This window comes from Sus scrofa, chromosome 14 (assembly GCF_000003025.6).
Source record: "Sus scrofa isolate TJ Tabasco breed Duroc chromosome 14, Sscrofa11.1, whole genome shotgun sequence".
In the NCBI taxonomy this organism is placed as follows: Eukaryota; Metazoa; Chordata; class Mammalia; order Artiodactyla; family Suidae; genus Sus; species Sus scrofa.
Genome location: NC_010456.5, coordinates 72021936 through 72039974, shown reverse-complemented (window position 1 = coordinate 72039974; position 18039 = coordinate 72021936). Strand labels below are relative to the sequence as shown.

At 41.2% G+C, this 18039-nt stretch overlaps 1 protein-coding gene and 1 long non-coding RNA gene across 6 annotated transcripts in view; one reads left to right on the top strand and one right to left on the bottom strand.

The window, feature by feature from the left end:
- Window positions 22-17545, top strand: LOC106508089. Of its 2 annotated transcripts, none has more exons than XR_001304647.2 (3): window positions 22-450; window positions 5396-5549; window positions 16843-17545. It is a non-coding gene; the product is annotated as an uncharacterized LOC106508089 (long non-coding RNA). The 2 variants fall into 2 exon arrangements; XR_001304646.2 differs by lacking the exon at window positions 16843-17545 and adding an exon at window positions 9316-10134 and having other exon boundaries at window positions 24-450.
- Window positions 8979-18039, bottom strand: part of DDX50 (DExD-box helicase 50) — a 41860-nt gene continuing 32799 nt past the window's right edge. For 2 of the 4 annotated variants that reach the window (XM_005657389.3, XM_021072504.1), the window contains 5 exons: window positions 17235-17308; window positions 16851-17010; window positions 14856-14990; window positions 13567-13611; window positions 8979-9481 (listed from right to left, as the gene is read on the bottom strand). In XM_005657389.3, coding sequence (XP_005657446.1) covers window positions 9203-9481; window positions 13567-13611; window positions 14856-14990; window positions 16851-17010; window positions 17235-17308 — 693 coding nt within the window. In that variant the 3' untranslated portion in view covers window positions 8979-9202. The remainder of the gene's footprint in view (window positions 9482-13566; window positions 13612-14855; window positions 14991-16850; window positions 17011-17234; window positions 17309-18039) is intronic. The other 2 variants (XM_005657388.3, XM_003133052.5) reach the window with 2 other exon arrangements.

Sequence of the window (18039 nt, the reverse complement as noted above, 5' to 3'; positions counted from 1 at the left end):
TTCATCCTGCGGAAGCGGAAGTTCCCCAGGGAGGCGGCGGCACATGTGGTTCCAAAGCAGCTGCAGCTCACGCCGGCTGGTGTGAGTTGAGTGTTTACAGTGCCTGAACTAGAAGCCACCCTCAGAAGGGTAAACGGAAGGAACCGCAAAGGTTGGCTTTATTGTCGTTAAAACACTGGCGAGATTTTCGCTAGCCTCGGCCTGATATTGGAAGATTTTTAGCTGTTTTTGAGTGGCGCCTTTTCAGTGCTTTATTTTAGATTGCTAGCCTTGGCAAGCTCCTTTCACGAGCAGATGCGCAGGACGTATATTCTTGGTTATCCTGTGGAAACGTCACACTTGAAAGGAGACGCCCAGACTCACTGGCCTCGATAGTAACTGGAGTTCTGTCAGGTCTGGTCATTACTGCGTGCACTCACCGTACCTCCCCCTGAGCATTCACCATGTCAGGTATGAGAAACAAGGCTAGGATTCAGCACAGAAGCCTTGCCTTCAAGACGTTTTATAGGCTGGGTGGAAATAGACGAGTGTCAGTTGTTTTGAAGGCACAGACAGGCAACTGAACCGGCCTTGGGGCCTGAAGAAAGGATCCCCAAACCACGTGGACCTCTATTAGAAAATACAGGGGCTCTCAGTCTTGCATAATGTGGACACTATACGAATTCAAGCAGTTGAGGAAAAGTGGTATATTGAATAATCTGTGACAGTATCGCTAAACTTCCTGTGAAGAACTAGTGAGACAAAGAACTGGGAGCCAATTCATCATGAAATCATTTTAAAAAATCGGTTGAGGGAGTTCCTGTTGTGGCTCAGTGGTTAACGAATCTGACTAGGAACCATGAGGTCTCAGGTTCGATCCCTGGCCTTGCTCAGTGGGTTAAGGATCTGGCGTGGCCGTGAGCTGTGGTGCAGGTCGCAGACGCGGCTCGGATCCTGTGTTGCTGTGTCTCTGGTGTAGGCCGGTGGCTACAGCTCCGATTGGACCCCTAGCCTGGGAACCTCCATATGCCGCAGGAGCGGCCCTCAAAAGGGAAAAAAAAAAAAAAAAAAAATCGGTTGAGGAGTTCCCACAGTGGCACATTAAGTTAACTGTCCAGCATGTCTCTGTGGAGTTGCAGTTTAGATCCCCCAGCAGGCACAGTGGGTTAAGGATCTGGTGTTGTCACATGTGGCATAGACTGCAGATTACAGCTGAGTCTTGGATTCCATCCCTGGCCCAGGAACTTCCACATGCCAACAGGTGCAGCAAAAAATGGGGTGGGTTGGGGGTGTGTGTGTGTGTGCGCGCGCGCGTGCATGTGAAATCTTCCCTGGCCTTGTAAACCTTCATCATCTTGCTCTGATTTTTGGATATGTTTCTTAATCTGAACCCGAGTTTCTCATGCATAATGGAGCTGGCAAAATTAATATAATGGACACACACAGACACACAAAAGAGCTCCCATTATGGCTCAGTGGTTAATGAATCCGACTAGGAACCATAAGGTTTCGGGTTCGATCCTTGGCCTCGCCTAGTGGGTTAAGAATCTGGTGTTGTCATGGGCTGTGATGCAGGTCAAGGCAGCTGGGATCTGCATTGTTGTGGCTGTGGCACAGGCCAGGGGCTACAGCTCCGATTAGACCCCTAGCCTAGGAACCTCCATATGCCGTGGGTATGGCCCTAGAAAAGACAAAAATAAATAAATAATAATAATAATATATATATATATATATAAAACGAATCAAAAGAGTGCAGCAGTACCTGGCACATACAGCACAGTAAATAAGAGCTATTAAAACTCATAAGCGTGTCAAGATTTGTGGAAAGACAATTCAAAATTAATCATTTTATGACAAAGGAAAATGCTGGAAGTTTTATTTATGTATTTCATAAGATTAATTTTACTGCACTTTTAATCTGACAGTTTAAAGGAAATTTTTTTTCACAAATTATTGATGTTTCACAGTTGTCAATTTTTTACCAGATAAATTTATATAAATATACAATGATGCTTTAACTCACACTCTGTGACATCCTTGAGCCAGGAGTTTTGATTTATCCATCTTTGCATCCTTAAGATTTTGGACAGTGCCCATTACACATTAGCCTGTCACTAGTAGTGGGGCAAGAAAGGAACCCTTTGAAGAAAATTTTAGCTGTATGCCCAGGCAGGAAAGCAGTTAGGAATCTACAGTCTCGTTAATAAACCACAAAATTTCATGAGACTGCTGCGCATAGTACAGGGATATTTTTATTACCAACAGATGTTCAACAACAGAGTAAGCCCCGGACACTACTAAATGGAATATTGTTGTCAAGGCTTATAAAGTATATAAATTCCTTGTAACATATCTGCACATAGGCATAACGCCAAAATTCCAAAAAGAAACATGCAGAAGGCCCTTTCTGGCTCAAAGGTGGCAAAGTTACCGTATTTCAACTAGTCATCAGTATAAAATTCAGTAACAAGTAGAAGAAATGGGTCTTTTATATCCATTTGATAGGAAATGTGAAGTAACTGCTTGAATATTGATTCTGCCAGCCCACTTTCCTCTGATGTAGATATGTTTTCGTAAAATTGGGAAATTTTCTGTTTCTCAAAGTATGTATACACACAGTGAATTCAAAGGTCTATACAACAAAATATTAGCCATAATTATCTCTGAGAGAGGTAATTATGGTTTTAATTTTCTTCTGTTTGCCTCTCTTTCAGATTTTCCACAATGTACATATATTACTAATACTTTTTAAAAAACCATTATTATGCACTACTACCAAAATATGCAAAATGAAAATAATGTGAGAGGAGGCTCTCAGACATTCACACCTAAGTGTGAATTCATTATTCAAATTTCTAATGCTGAAGGGAACAAAACATATTTACAAATTCAAAAAGTGAAGATCGGGGTAACTGATTCAAGTCCAAATAGCTATTAAGGGACAACATTAGGATACAGAGTATCAAATGGAAGGCTCTGAATAGCCAGAAAGTGGAGCCATGAGTTCTGGACTCTGTAAGAAAGGAGCAGAGTAAAGACAAGTGGCTGCATTCAGCCCAAAGCTGAGAATTTGATGAGGAATTTGCCCTGCCCCCTCCTTCTTCCAGAAGACACCGAAAGCTATTAATTAATATTCTAAGGATATGCCCCCCCTTTCCTTGCTGATAGGGAAGCCAGCCTTGAGCAAGAAATCCCCTTAAATCCATCCTTCCCCTTGCTGGCATTTACTTACACGTTTATCTTTTTCACTCTCCTCCTTGAACGCCTTCGATGACTCTCCAAAACAAGGCCTATGAAACCTTCCAAGACAGGACTCTTGCCCTCTTCTCACCACTGCTTTCCTCATAGTCAAGATTCTAGCAATAGGGAGTTCTCCTATGGTGCAGTAGTTTGGGTCACTGCTGTGGCACAGGTTCAGTCCCTGACCCAGGAACATTCACATGCCATGGGTGTGAGGAAAAACAAAAACAAACAGTATTCTGGCAACAAGAGCTACTTATTGTTTGCCGTAATTAGAGCTTGTTATATTAGCTTTTCTGTGCCTTTACCTGGATGCCCATTCCCACTTCCCTGTTTCTTTTACCTGACTTAATTCATGTACAATCATCATGGCCAAAAGCTTTCTCTGAACTCCCACCCCATTCCTGGGCTGGGCTGGGTGTCCTTGTGCAGAGCTCTCAAGTCATCACACTTAGTCACTGCCGTGGGCCTAGCTTTGTGTCTGTGTATTTCACTAGATTCTGAGCTCCTGAGGGCAGAAACTGAACACTCTTTGTTCCCTTTTGTATGTCAAACATAGTGCCTGGGACCTTGTAGGTACACAGCATGTTCTGCCTGAAGTACCAAGTACCTCAGGAGGAATGGAGCCCGTTTCTTCTTGGGTTTAAATGCAGAGCTCACACTCAGGTGCAAAGCCAACTGAGATCCCTTTAGCTATCTGAAATCCCATTCCCCGTAATCAAAATGACCCCTTTCTCAATCCAGCATTTGGCTTAATTGAAATCTGGCTCCTGGAGTTCCTGTCTTGGGGCAGCAGAAATGAATCCAACTGGGAACCACAGGGTTTTGCATTTGGTCCTTGGCCTCTTTCGGTGGGTTAAGGATCGAGCGTTGCCGTGGGCTGTGGTGGTGTTCACAGATGTGGCTTGGATCCTTCGTTGCTGTGGCTCTGGCATAGGCCATCGGTTGTAGCTCCGATTGGACCCCTGGCCTGGGGACCTCCATGAGCTGCGGATGTGGCCCTAAAAAGACAAAAGAAAAAGAAAAGAAAGAAATCTGGCTCTTACTGGAAAATACTCTGCTGTAGCTTTCTCACATGTGTTGCTTGTTCCCTCACATTCAATGTACACTGACGTCAGTGACCTCCTCTTTTCCTTAAAGCCATTTCCTAACTATTACCCCATGACTTTCGTGTAAATGCCCATGTCCCTTTGAAGATCTGTCATTATCTCACCTTTTACTGCTTCAGGTACTTTACCAACCTCCACCACTCTGGTATGTTGGCAACTGGCTTAGTCTTCCACTCCCTACTCAGTCCTCGTTTGTCTTCATTCTAGGAGACTTTTTTTTTTTTTTTTTTTTTTGACTTTTTAGGGCCGAACCTGCAGCATACGGAAGTTCCCAGGCTAGGGGTCCAACCCAAGCTGTAGCCACCAGCCTACACCACAGCCACAGCAACATGGGATCTGAGCTGCGTCTGTGACCTACACCACAGCTCACCGCATCACCAGGTCCTTAAACCACTGAGCGAGGCCAGGGATCGAACCCACATCCTCATGGATGCCATTCAGGTTCTTTAACTGCTGAGCCATGATGGGAACTCCTCTAGGATACTTCTTTGTCCATGAAACACCGGGCATCTTAATTCTTTGACCGTATCAACTGAAATAACCTTTGTTCCCAACATGCTTACTACCATACTCTGCAATTGTCTTCTCAACTGCTCCACTCTTGAAATCTCAAATTCAGTTAGCCCTCACTGACCTTCACTCCTTTGCCCCTTTCCTTCTTCATTCTTCCTTAACCCCTCTTTTTTTTTTTGTCTTTTTTTTTTTTTGTCTTTTTTTGTTGTTGTTGCTATTTCTTGGGCCGCTCCCGCGGCATATGGAGGTTCCCAGGCCAGGGGTTGAATCGGAGCTGTAGCCACCGGCCTACGCCAGAGCCACAGCAACGCGGGATCCGAGCCGCGTCTGCGACCTACACCACAGCTCACGGCAACGCCGGATCGTTAACCCACTGAGCAAGGGCAGGGACCGAACCCTCAACCTCATGGTTCCTAGTCGGATTCGTTAACCACTGCGCCACGACGGGAACTCCCCTTAACCCCTCTTAAGCAGTCTAGACATCTTGGACTATTACGTCAATCACTTCTGCTAAGTCCTTAACATCTTCACTTTGTCATCATTTCATCTTACAGAGCAAAACCCCAATCCTCAATCAGCAGCCTCCCATGTCCATTCCTGCAGCACAATGCTGAGTGTTGTTACCAGAAATCACTCTAATGACACTGCAAAGTCACTCTCTCATCTCAGCTGGACCCTCAAAGCTGCCTGTGATCGTCAGTTTGCCCGGTGAGTTCTCCATCGTGTTCTACACCTCGTGTGAGCTTATACCTCAGTATTTTTCCACTTTCCTCAAATCTCTTAACCTACTCTTCCCTCTTCACCTTCGGTGGATGACCATGCAAAAAAATACCACAGGAAAAAATTGAAAACATCAAGTAGGCACTCCCTCAACTTTTTAACTTAACATGTGCAAATGCACTTATGTGATAATCAGACCTGCCTCTTGACAAAATGTTGGAGATATGCTTCTACCATCTAAAGCTAAAACCTCCCATCGTGCTTGAGCTCATCCCTTTGGGTTGTCACAGGGATTTTGCTCCCTCATATAGTCTATTCTTTCCCCTCTTCCCACCTTTCTGGCTCCTTCCCATATGAGTATTTCAACATGCTCAAACTTCCCTCTTCTCCCACTGCAAAAGTCTGCGATTTCATGTCCTTTCTTCTACATCCAGTTTATTCTTCCCTATTCACAGCCAAATTTCTGGAAGATGTGTTCAAATTTGTTGTTCCTACTTCTTTATCTCCCATTTCCTGCTGAACCCACTGCTAAATAGCTTCTACTCTCAACACCCTATTAATATGGCTGTTCCCCATGTCACATGTCTTTTTGCCAAATAAAAAAGGCCAATCCAGGCTTGTCTACTAGTTCCTTTAACAGCCTCATACTTCTCGCTTTGTGCCCTCTTATCATCCCTTCTCAGTGGGTTCCCCTTTCCTCTGCTACAAAGTAAGTACATGAGTGTGCTCTGGGTTCCCTGCTCAGCCCTCTTTTCTTACTATACTTTGCCTGTATCATCTCATTTACTACCTTAGCTATAATTACCATTTCTTATTATTCACAAACCTTTAGAACAGATCGCTCTCCTGCTTCAGACCTGTAAATCCAATTCCCTCCTGTTTATATCCTCTTGCATTTCTCATGAAATACTCAATACCAAAGTATAGCTAATCCTGAACTAATCAGATTCCCACTTCTTCCCCATATAACTTTTCTTGCTCTTTGTTCTACCACCTATTTCAGTGACAGAAGTCTAGGTTTTAGTCTTTTGCCTCTCTTATCTTCCAATTCAAAGCCCTAACAATTCATTTCCTAAAAACTTCTGAAATCTATCCATGTTTCTCAAAATTCACTGCCACTATTTAGCACAGTGGTTAAGAATGCTGGTACAGAAGTGAGACTCATCTTGGTTCAAATTCTCATTCCACTATATATTATCCAGCTGTGTGATTCTGTTTTGGTTTTGGTTTTTGGCCTCGCCCATGGCATGCAGGAAATTCCCCAGGCAGGGATCAAACTCATGCCACAGCAGTAACCACAGCCACAGCAGTGACAATGCCAAAACCTTAATCTGTTAAGCCACATGGGAACTCCATCCAGCTGTGTGATTTTGGACAAGCAACGACCCCTCAAGTGCCTCGGTTCTCATTGCTCAAAATATGTTACCTATCATTAGTGCTGACCATCACTTTCACCTTGGATTACTATGACAGCCTCTTCAGAGGGCTCCTTGCCTCTGGTCTGGCCCTTCTGCAATCCAGTCTCCTCAGTGTAGCCAGTAATCTTTCTAAAACGCAAATCTCACTAGGTTACTTCTAACTTTAAATCCTTTAATGGTTCTCCACTGTCTTCAAGGAAATATCTCAACTTAAAACTGTAAACAAGACCTTTAAAATTTGGTCCCTAAGTCCTTATCTATGCCTGTCCTCTGCCCATCACGCGCAAGTCACACTATTTGTAGGTCCTCAGACTCACCATGCTATTCTTTGCCTCTGGGTTTCTGCATATACAGGCATCCCTCAGAAATATTGCGGGCCCAAGTTCCAGACCATCGCTATCAAGCAAATATTGAAATAAAGTCTCACAAATGTTTTGGTTTCTCAGTGCATATAAAAAGTTATGTTTATACGGAGTTCCCGTCGTGGCGCAGTGGTTAACGAATCCGACTAGGAACCATGAGGTTGCGGGTTTGGTCCCTGCCCTTGCTCAGTGGGTTAACGATCCGGCGTTGCCGTGAGCTGTGGTGTAGGTTGCAGACGCGGCTCGGATCCCGCGTTGCTGTGGCTCTGGCATAGGCCGGTGGCTACAGCTCCGATTCAACCCCTAGCCTGGGAACCTCCATATGCCGTGGGAGCGGCCCAAGAAATAGCAACAACAACAACAACAAAAGACAAAAAAAAAAAAAAAAAAGTTATGTTTATACTATACTGTAGTCTATTAAGGTAACAGCATTATGTCTAAAAAAACAACGTACCTACCTTAAGTTAAAAATAATGTTGTTGGAAAAATGGGATTAACAGACTTGTTCAACACAGGCTTGTTCGACGCAGGATTATCACAAACCTTCAATTTGTAAAACAAATAGTATCGTCAAAGTGTGTTACAACAAGGTACACTTGTATTGTTCTGCCTGCAAACCCTCTCCCTTCTGAACTCCTCTTCCCATGACTCGCGTGTACTTGATTAGATCAAGTGGTACTTTTGCTTTACTTCTCCTTTTAGGTATCACTTCTTCAAAAAGCCTGACTCCTGAGATTGGATAGGTGCACCCCAACTAGATCTTTAGCATTCCATACTTACTTTCATCTTAGATGTTAGGTGGTTTCTTTACTTTTCTGCCTTTTTTTGAGGGCCGCACCCATGACATAGGGAGGTTCCCAGGCCAGGGGTCCAGTCGGAGCTGTAGCTGCTGGCCTATGCCAGAGCCACAGCAACTCGGGATCCAAGCTTCGTCTGTGACCTATACCACAGCTCATGGCAATTCCGGATCCTTAACCCACTGAGCAAGGACAGGGACTGAACCTGCATCCTCATGGATGCGGTCAGATTTGTTTCTGCTGAGCAACTCCCTTAGGTGTTAGGTGTTCATCTCAACCATAATTGCTTGTCTTTAGATTGTAAATTCCTTGAAGATAGTGACCGTGTCTTACACATCACTCTATTCTCCTTGGGAAAGAGTAAAGAGCACATAGTAGACATGCAGCCAATATCTAACTGAATAAATTACTGAGTATGCGCTGCTTGCACACCTTATTTTTTCCCCTCTTTTTACGGCCATACTGCAGCATATGGAAGTTCCCAGGCTAGTGGTCAAATCAGAGCTGCAGCTTCCAGCCTACGCCAAGCCACAGCAACAGTGGATCTGAGCAGCATCTGAGACCTACACCACAGCTTGTGGCAATGTCAGGTACTTAACCCATCGAGTCACAATGGGAACGCCTAATTAACTTTATCTAGAGTTTAAAATGTTCCACCTAATCAATCATGTCACGAGTTCATACACTCCTTAAATGTAAAAGGGATTTCTTATTTTATCCCACATATCCTATAGGAGGAATGATCTGAATACAGACACACCACATTTTATAAAATGCAAGATTAACTTAACTGCCACATTTTAGAAGGAGTTTTAAAAGATTACACTGAGAAAATTCTTAATGCACAGTGAAAAGAGACAATAAAAGGAGGTTTTTTTATTCAAAGTTATAACTGGATAAGTAGATTTGTTTACAACCATTCTTGTGAAATACTTTTAAAAAAATACGACCAACTTCTTTGCAAGTAGCAGACACATACCTCAACTATGATGACCTAATTTTTAGGTGGATAATGTACATGATTAGGCAGCAACAGGCAAGCTCACATTGACAGATTAACTATCTCAGTCAAAACTCCGTTTGTGGCCCCCACTTCTTGATCGATTTCTATTCCCACTTCGTCTTCTACCATCTTGTCGACATCCTGACCGACTCCCTTGTCGACTCTGTCTACCAGCCCGGCCACCAGATCGACCACCTGACCGACCAGACCGGCCCGATCGGCCACTTGACCAGCCACTCCTCTGTCTGGAATTGGAAGCTGTATTTCCATCATAATGTTCTTCGATTTCAGGCAGCTTGGCTGGCACTGAGAGTATCCAGTCGGAATCATGCCACTCTGCCTGTTGGGATAATTTACAGGATTAATATAAATGCAAAATAGAAGCCATAAGCAAGTTACATTAGGACAGGAGACTCTTTTTCTCATTATTTATTATTACTTAAAGGCCATTTATCCATTAATTCAAAGTATCTGGAACAAAACTGAAAACCAGAAAACAAAAACAAAAACATATTCTAAGCTCATTCACTAAAGTCCCTAAGTTTTACGAACAAAACAGAAACAGACTCAGACACAGAGAACAAACAGGTGCTTGCCAGAGGACAGTAAGTTGGGGGGTTAGGAGATGAGTGAAACAGATAAGGGAAATCAAGAGGTACAAACTTTCAGTTACAAAATAAGTGATGAAATGTATAGAATGGGGAATATAATTGATTATATTACAATATCTTTGAATAGTGACAGATAGTAACTAGATTTATCCTGGTAATCACTTTGTAATATATAGAAATATCAAATCACTATGTTGTGTGCTTGGAACTAACACAGTATTTTAGGTCGATTATATTCCAATTTAAAAAAACGCAGAGAGGAAAAAAACTCTATTGCATTTTGGTGCATTGGAGGAAATGCACCAAAATGCTAATGGTGGTTACTACTGGGTGGAGGTGGGGATCATGGGTGATTGCTATTTTTTATGTTTTACTTTTATGTGTTCCTAGTTGTCTGCAATGATTATGTACTGCTTGTAAAATCAGAAAGAAAACAATGTCATTAAAAATGAAAAAGAAATCAATCCTGTTAAAACTTAACTCTCAAATTTAATATAACAATGCAAAGCTTGGTTTTCCTTCTCCCTTCCCCACCCCCAAAAAAGAAGTTTCTAAAAGCTTCTAAGTTTTAGTCTCAGGAGAAATTTTCAGGCTGATTTTGGGACTCTAAATTCCTACTCAGTTTGTACATTATTAAAAGAGAGCACCGTGGAGTTCCTGTCATGGCTCAGTGGTAAGGAACCTGACCAGTATCCATGAGGACACAGGTTTGATCCCTGGCCTCACTCAGTGGGTTAAAGATCCAGGTGCAGTGTAGGTCACAGATGCCAACTCAGATCTGGTGTGGCTATTGCTGTGGCGGAGGCCGGCGGCTACAGCTCCAATTCAACCCCTAGCCTGGGAACCTCATATGTCTTGGGTGTGGCCCTTAAAAAAAAAAAAAAAAAAAAAGATATAAAAATCTGCAGCTCCTAAGAGTATCAATGTCATCTCCTACTACATTAACTGTTCTTCATTATGATCATGAATTGCCAAGGAAAGTTAATATTAAAATACCTTGTTGGGGAGTTCCTTTTGTGGCTCAGCAATAACGAACCTGACTAGTATCCATGAGAATTCAGGTTCAATCCCTGGCCCTGCTCAGTGGGTTAAGAATCCAATGTTGCCCCAAGCTGTAGTGTAGGTAGCAGATGTGGCTTGGATCTGGCGTTGCTGTGGCTGTGATATAGGCTGGCAGCTGCAGCTCCAATTCAACCCCTAGCCTGGGAACTTCCATATGCAGCACCTGTGGCCCTAAAAAGAAGAAGAGAAAAAAAAAAAAAAAAAAAAAAAAAAAACACTGTTGCTAAGAGTGAGCAAACAGCCACACACATCTCTGGTGGGAATATGTGACCAAAGCCTTAAAAATGCACAAACCTTTTGGCTGAGCAGACATTTTAAAAAGTTCAACTTAAGGAGGTAAACATGGCAATGCATAAGGAGTTAGCTAAGACAACATTTAAGGCTGATCTGTTCATAATAGTATATTAGTATCAGAAATAATCTAGATGTCAGAAAATAGGACATTAAGTTGGCCACCTAGGTGACCAAATGCCAGGGAACCAATAAAAATAAGTAACTGAATAGTTGATAAAGAAATGTGTTCACAATATATTCTGAATTTTTTTTCTTTTTAGGGCTGCATCCAGGGCAGGGAAGTTCCCAGGTCGAATCAGAGCTATAACTGCCGGCTTATGCCACATACACAGCAAGGCCAGATCCAAGCTGCATCTGTGACCTACACCATAGCTCATTGTAACACCAGATACTTAACCCACTGAGAGAGGCCAGGGATTGAACCTCAGTCCTCATGGATACTAGTTAGGTTCATTACTGCTGAGCCACAATAGGAAATTGTAGTCTGAATTTTTCAAAAGACTTTAAAAACAGAATAATCCCCAATTCTTGTTTCAAAATTTGTACATAAATATGCACAGGAACCAGACAAATTCCACAGTGTAGGAATCTAGGGGACAATCTCTCTCTCTTTTTTTTTTGGTCTTTTTGCCATTTCTTGGGCCGCTCTCGCGTCATATGGAGGTTCCCAGGCTAGGGGTCAAATCGGAGCTGTAGCCACTGGCCTACGCCAGAGCCACAGCAACGCGGGATCTGAGCCGCGTCTGCAACCTACACCACAGCTCACGGCAACGCGGGATCCTTAACCCACTGAGCAAGGGCAGGGGTCGAACCCGCAACCTCATGGTTCCTAGTCGGATTCGTTAACCATTGCGCCATGATGGGAACTCCGACAATCTCTTTCTTCAACAGACAAAATGCTAGGTAAATTTTTTTTAAGGAATGAGAACCTATAAAGTAAAAGAGACCTCAAATTTCAGCGTATGAACATCATGGACCTTACATTTAAAGATTTTAGGGTATTCCCACTGTAGGTCAGCAGAAACGAATCCAACTAGCATCCATGAGGATGAGGGTTCCCTGGCCTCGCTCAGTGGGTTAAAGAATCTGGCATTACTGTGAGCTGTGGTGTAGGTTGCATATGTGGCTTGGATCTGGCGTTGCTGTCGCTATGGTGTAGGCCAGCGGCTGTAGCCCTGATTTGACCCCTAGCCTGGGAACTTCCATATGCTGTAGGTGAAATCCTAAGAAGCAAAAAAAAAAAAAGATACTTAGGAGACAAGAGGGAAAATTTAAACATAAAATTGGATGATATTAAGGAATTATTATTTGGGGGGTGAGTTAAGGTATTACGTTTATGTTTTTTAAGTGTTTTTTTTACCATTTAGACATACAGAAATATTTATGGCTAAAATGATAGACTTCCTAGAATTTATTTCAAAAGAATATAGGAGAGTGGGAAAGTGGATGGAAGTAGACATGAAACACAACTGGCCATGAGCTGGTAACTGCTGAAGCTGGATGATGAGTACATGGGGATTCATTATACCATTCTGTTTGAAATTATTCATAATTTTAAAGTTATGACACAGACTGGGTATTTATTATTTATTTATTTTTCTTAATTGATTCGGGCATGATAATGATATTATGACTATGTATTTTTTAAATCCCTACCTTTTAAAGAAACATACTGAACTATTTAACAGATAAGATTTTTTTAGGAGTTCCCGTCGTGGCGCAGTGGTTAACGAATCCGACTAGGAACCATGAGGTTGCGGGTTCGATCCCTGCCCTTGCTCAGTGGGTGAACGATCCGGCGTTGCCGTGAGCTGTGGTGTAGGTTGCAGACGCGGCTCGGATCCCGAGTTGCTGTGGCTCTGGCGTAGGCCGGTGGCTACAGCTCCAATTCAACCCCTAGCCTGGGAACCTCCATATGCTGCGGGAGCGGCCCAAGAAATAGCAACAACAACAACAACAACAACAACAACAACAAAAAAAAAAAGTTTAAAAAAAAAAAAATAAAAAAAAAAATAAAGTTATGACACAGACTGGGTATTTATTATTTATTTATTTTTCTTAATTGATTCGGGCATGATAATGATATTATGACTATGTATTTTTTAAATCCCTACCTTTTAAAGAAACATACTGAACTATTTAACAGATAAGATTTTTTTAGGAGTTCCCGTCGTGGCGCAGTGGTTAACGAATCCGACTAGGAACCATGAGGTTGCGGGTTCGGTCCCTGCCCTTGCTCAGTGGGTTAACGATCCGGTGTTGCCGTGAGCTGTGGTGTAGGTCGCAGACGCGGCTCGGATCCCGCGTTGCTGTGGCTCTGGCGTAGGCCGGTGGCTACAGCTCCGATTCGACCCCTAGCCTGGGAACCTCCATATGCCGCGGGAGCGGCCCAAGAAATAGCAACAACAACAACAACAAAAAAGACAAAAAAAAAAAAAAAAAAGATTTTTTTAAATACCTGTAGCCTTTCTGACTCAGCTGTGGAAACATCAAAACAAACACCCTAAAAGCAAAATGAAAATATTTTTATTTAGATGCATATGAGTTGATTTTTTAAAATACTTACTGGTAAACTTACATTAGCTAAAAAAAGAAAAGATTAAATGTGTCCAGTGATTGCTTACAGGATTACAACAGTTGGTATATAATAATGTATGACACAGAATGGCTGCTAAATGTCCTTTCTAAATCTGAAAAATAAACACAGTATCTAATAAGGACTGAGTACTACTAAGAATCTAGACTATTCTCTAGAAAAGCTTCTTCTTCTTTTTTGGCCATGCCTATGGCCAGGAATTGAACCTATGCCACAGCAGTGACCCAAGCTGCTACAGTGACAATGCCAGATCTTTAACCTGCTGTGCCACAAGAGAACTCCTAGAAAAGTTTTTGTAGACACTGTAATGTTTCATGTCCCCTGTAATATAACCTATCTAATAAATTCCTTAAAAAATTTAGTGCCAGAAACTTTCTCTCCTAAAAAGCTGAAACGTTTACCAGATAATGAGAATGAGGTAACCTGAGATGTTTCCTCTTTGATTTTGGTTGCCAATAACTTGAAAGTTAATTTAATACTCAAGTACAGCAAAGAGTTTGGCCTAAGGATCTTGGTGTATTTTACCTCCCCTCCACACTTTCTGAATGTATATATTTGTCTCATACTTGCTACAAATCTTTTTTGAAGGGTAAGTAATATTCAACTTTGAGAAAGATAAATATTTCCAAAAAGTAATCAAGTTAATAAGCTCTAGGCTTGAATGAACCTATACATAGTCAAGTTTGATGAATAAATATAACATCTTTTCTCAGAACCAACAGAAATCAGTCACTAAATTTACAGAAGGTTTTAACTTTGCCATTTCATAAATGTATGAAAATACTTAATTCACTTTAAACAACCAATAGCATGCCACTTAAAAACCAATATTGTATATTCTCTAAAAAATAGAGCTGTTTAGTTGCTGCAATTATATCTTACTTAATCTTAGAATGGAAACACTCACGACCACATGTAATATGAACACAAAGGCAGAAACTCAAGATAACGTGAATAGGAGTCAAATTAAGCAGAATGACTTACAGCTTTCTAGAGGAATGGGTTACTTATATAATTCCTCAAATTTACAACTGGAAATATACCAAGACATGGAGAAAACAGTATTATTCATCTCGTTAGGTCTCAAAAAAAGGATGAACAAAATCTGCTAGTCTTTATAAACATTTATGACAGTATTTAGAAAAGCCTACCATATTTCCTTTTAAGAGGCACATTCTGGTAATTTGGGACAAGACATTACTGCTCAGCTTTTTGTTAAGTTCTTTCCAAGCACAGCTGACATCCTGAATTTCTTCTGGGCTTTCCAGAGTCATGGTCACAAACCCCTTAAGGAATAAAAGTCACATTATGTTTGGGAAAAAAAGCGCAGCAGTAAGACAATGATATCCCAACTTGACAGTCCTTCAAGACTTAACCATGCATATCTTATTAGCCAATAGTATAACATGACTGCTCAAAAAAAACTTCTCTGACACTATGTTAATAGAAGACTAATGTTTATAGATCACTGAAAAGTACCATTCTTCTATACATTGCTGTAAAGACTACATTTAATTCTTTTTTTTTTTTTTTTTTCTTTTTTTGCCATTTCTTGGGCTGCTTCCACGGCACATGGAGGTTCCCAGGCTAGGGGTTGAATCGGAGCTGTAGCCACTGGCCTACACCAGAGCCACAGCAACACGGGATCCGAGCCGTGTCTGCAACCTACACCACAGCTCATGGCAACACCGGATCCTTAACCCACTGAGCAAGGCCAGGGATCGAACCACAACTTTATGGTTCCTAGTTGGATTCGTTAACCACTGAGCCACAATGGGAACTCCTACATTTAATTCTAATCATCATACTTTAAGAGGAAATTAAACTACAGCATCCGAGAAAAGATAAGGTAGTGAAGAGTTAGGAAATGCTGAAAGAATCAAAGTTAGCTTTGACTGGGAAAACAAGAGGACAAACTTATTTAAGTTTTGAAGGACTATTACATAAGCAAAAATCACTTGCTGTGTAAAATTTCACCAGACATCAAAAGGATCAACATAAAGAAGACATAGGGAAGCATTCATCTAACAAATATTTGAATGCCCCCTATGTATGTGCCAGAGATTGTACTAGGCACTAGAGATTTAATACTAAATAGTCCTCTGTCTCATGGAGGTTACACTGGTAAGGTGGAGGGGGGTGGATAATGGTAGGGAGGAGATAGCAAACAAATAAGGAAATACAGAGAATGTCAGACAGTAATAAGCATCATAAAAAGGGGGGGAGAAAATGAAAATAGTAAAGGGAGTAGTAAGCTATTTTAGATAGGGTGATGAGGAAAGACTGATATGGTGATATTTGAGTAGAAACGTGAATGAACTGAAGGAGAAAGCCAAGGTTATAAAAAAGGAAAGAACATTCAGGACAATACAAGTAAGTACAAAGGCCTTGTGTAGGATTAAGTTTATGTTTGAGTATCAGCATATAACTGAGGGTAGCTGAAACAAGCAAGGAGAGAGTGATATGAGCTGAGACCAAAGAGGTAGTAAGGGAAGACCCTATAAGACATTCATGATAAAGACTTCAGATTTTGGTTTAACCCATAAAAGAAATATCAAACCATTCACTAACACCCTGTTGCTAAGACACTTAATCAGAGGTTAGATGAGGGATTCTTTTATTATATAAAAGTTGGGATTAAATGACCTCTTAAATACTTCTTGGATCTAAAAGTCTATCTTAACATTTTCTTAAGAGTATGGTTTAAATGTTTTAAGAAGTATCTGGTGGGTTATTAGGGATAGGGTATTTGCTCAGTGCTAAAGTATCACCTCACAGATTACTTACTAATTACAAAGAGTAAAACATTCATTTATAATGAGACTATATGGTTCTGGTGTGGTTTGTTTTGACCTCTGATACCAACCTGGCAAGGGGTCAGCTAAGATGGTATTTTACTTACACACATACACACACACACACACAGGCAATCCTTACTTTGCAGGACAGTGTGTTAGCTGCACAGAGTCTATTTCTCGATTTGCACGGGTCATGGCAAACAAATGAATAGGTTCTGTTACTCAAGTTTCGTGTAACACAGTACTGTGCAAAGTGAATATGTCCTATATTTCACTCCAGATAGAGAGATATCTATGGTTCAGTTTTAATCTTTCTTAACCACATACAATTTTCTCACAGATTTATACCTTATCAGAAGTGATCAAAGATCGTGGTTCAAAACTTGATGCGCCAGAGATGTGAGCTAATGCTGCAGCCAATGCATCCACTGCCCCTTTCTCTTCTATCAGTCTCTGAGCTGATGGTCGGAAAAAATCAACAGCAGCATAAGAAACGGAAGCCAGAGACCTATGGTTTAAAAATAGTAAATTTCCTTGGTCAAGACAAAGGGAGAATATTAAAGACAAGAGAATGAATGGGAAAAGAAAGAGCAACATTTTTGTATTTTAATGTAATTAAATGTCTGCTGGTAAAACTGGTGATAAAATTTTCTGATATTTGAACTAGGAGAGCTTAAAGATGTATAGCCTAATACAAGAGAAAAAATTATTCAGCAAGGTCAGAAAGCATACCTGATGGCATCCATGCTTTTAGATTTAACTAAATCCATTGTAGAAGGAACACCTACACGTTTAAAAGTAATTCCCTGAAAATGAAAGAATTACATTAAAGAAAAATGGAAGTCTTTACAATTAATTCCTAAATCTAGTTTGCTGAATTTCCATTTCTTGGACTTAAAGATTTCCAAGCTCTAGCAGATCAAAAGATTTTCTAATAAATCATTGATTACAAATTCTAGACAGAGAAAAAAATTTTTTTGAATTGTCTCAGTTACAATCACAGGATTTCAGGTGCAAAATAAAAGTTGATTTTTTTAAAAAGATGCTGTTTACATCAATTTTTTACTCTCCTCCTTTTACAAAGTATATGAAATAGTGTATAGAAACACACATCATAAAAATAGGAAAAATGTGAAAGACCACAAAAACTCCAGACTACAAAAAATGTGTAATTTCTCATAGAAATTGGCTAGTGTACCATTATACTTGACAAAATATTTTTTTTTGTCTTTTCTAGGCCCGCACCTGCAGAATATGGAGTTCCCAGGCTAGGGGTCTAATCGGAGCTGTAGCTGCTGGCCTATGCCACAGCCATAGCAACGCGCGGGATCCAAGCCACATTTGAGACCTACACCACAGCTCATGGCAATGCTGGATCCTTAACCCACTGAGGCCAAGGATTGAACCCACAACCTCATGGCTCCTAGTCAGATTCATTAACCACTGAGCCAGGACGGGAACTCCGACAAAGTCTTAACTATTACACCAAAACAATGTCACATTTACAATACTGGACTAAGAAGTACTGAAATCACAA